Source organism: Austrofundulus limnaeus, unplaced genomic scaffold, assembly GCF_001266775.1.
Source record: "Austrofundulus limnaeus strain Quisiro unplaced genomic scaffold, Austrofundulus_limnaeus-1.0 Scaffold1213, whole genome shotgun sequence".
NCBI classification, from domain to species: domain Eukaryota; kingdom Metazoa; phylum Chordata; class Actinopteri; order Cyprinodontiformes; family Rivulidae; genus Austrofundulus; species Austrofundulus limnaeus.
In genome coordinates, this window is record NW_013953615.1 from 26,990 (window position 1) to 28,822 (window position 1,833).

General features: G+C 46.7%; 1 protein-coding gene across 1 annotated transcript in view; it reads left to right on the plus strand.

Annotated features, from left to right (window-relative positions):
• Positions 1-1,833, plus strand: part of ptch1 (patched 1) — a gene marked incomplete at its 5' end in the record, with an annotated part of 45,319 nt that overhangs the window by 26,628 nt on the left and 16,858 nt on the right. Inside the window, 2 exon segments of the mRNA XM_014031266.1 lie at positions 29-338; positions 1,418-1,560. Of these exon segments, the coding sequence (XP_013886720.1) occupies positions 29-338; positions 1,418-1,560 (453 nt within the window).

Sequence of the window (1,833 nt, forward strand, 5' to 3'; positions counted from 1 at the left end):
GATTTGATCTTCCTCCCAATGATTCCAGGTGGTTGTGATTATGATATTCCTCTGCCTGCTGGGGATCAGTTTATACGGGACCACTCAGGTTCGGGATGGCCTGGAGTTGACGGACATCGTGCCCAGGGAGACCAGCGAATATGACTTCATCGGCGCCCAGTTCAAGTTCTTCTCCTTCTACAACATGTACGTGGTGACCCAACGGGCCGACTACGCCCACATCCAGCCGCTGCTGCACCAGCTGCACCAGAGGTTCAGCAGCGTTCGCTACGTCCTGAAGGAGGACGACGGCCAGCTGCCCCTCATGTGGCTGCACTACTTCAGGGACTGGCTGCAAGGTAAAGTTCYACTCGATGTCTAACCCCTGCCGTGTATGAAGGGAAGCGGTTGGATCATGGGCAAGAACATAAATTAGATGTTGGGTTAAGATCCAGGCAGTTAACCAACCTTGATGTGTGAGACATTTTTTGTTTATGATCTATTGAGTGTCACAAGAACAGCTAAGGKGTGGGAGTAATTTACTTTCTTGTGAAAGAGTTTTCAGATCATAATTTTCCTGCGTTTGACACAGATCTACAGGAAACAAGCTGTTAGGCAGGAGTTCAGAAGTAGGAAGGATTGCAAAATGGACACCGACGGTGGCTGACTAAAATCACTTGTGTCTGTCATGAGTGGGCCTGGACTTTAGGCCGTGCACAGTGTTGTTAAAGTCTTCAGCAGCGAGTTGCAAGTGACGGTTCAACCGTTCCTGCTTTTCATTACTTTTAATGTGATTTCAGTCCTGAAAAATCACACAACAAGCACAGCACCATAAAAACTGTTCCATGTAGCCTTAAAATGAAAGATGTGGTGGCATTTTGCGAGAGTTRGTGTGTGAACTTGCTGGGAACCACACAGAGCGTGTGTATCTGTGGGTGGGGGGTGGGGGGGTGAAAAAAAAGGGAGAACTGTGTCTGATATTGCTCTGTGCAATGGTGGGACAAATTGGAGCCAGACAGGCCAAGGAAAGAGACCCAAAACAACATCTCCCACAGACGGACCACAGTGTCGGGGGAAAGAGTAGACAGGAGGGGAGTGAAATACACACATGGGATGAGGAGAAGTGGAGAACAGGGAGGCACATGTTATTGATATAGTCCCTTACGATCGCTTTGAATTAAAACCAGGCCGTTTTAGGCTTTTGAAGTCTTGCTTAGTGGTCGAGAATGGAGTTATATGAAATCAATGATGCTTATTATGGGGTTAGGGTTAAGTTGCAGTGTTGTGTCATGTTCTGTTTCACTGTGCTGGCTTATTACGTGTGCTTTCTCTCCTGCGAGCCGTGCTTCGCGATCGTCTCGCAGGGGGAGGAACGACGATAACAAAGCATGTAACCTTTTTAAAGCGTCCACATCTGTCTTGTCGCGGCTTCCTACAGGCCTCCAGCAGGCGTTCGACAAAGACTGGGAGGCTGGCCGCATCACCACCAACAGCTACAAGAATGCTTCTGATGATGGCGTCCTGGCGTACAAGCTTTTAGTGCAGACAGGACGCAGGGAGAAACCCATCAACTTCAACCAGGTTTGTTCAGGATTCTTAACYTACTCAAGACAACTTTTATTTCTGGCCCTCCTTCTTGCATATCTTGTATATTTTGTAACATTTTGCATGATTGGATCTAAAGGAGCCACACCCCATCGTAARGTTTCTATCCGTTCCTACTTTGATGGCTTTACTGTGCCCAGAAATTTAAAGCACTCATCAACGTTTTGTATTTAAAGGGCCAATATTATGTGTTTCTCAGGCATATATTAAAATACTATACCATAATAAAGTATCTATGTCACCTTTAGT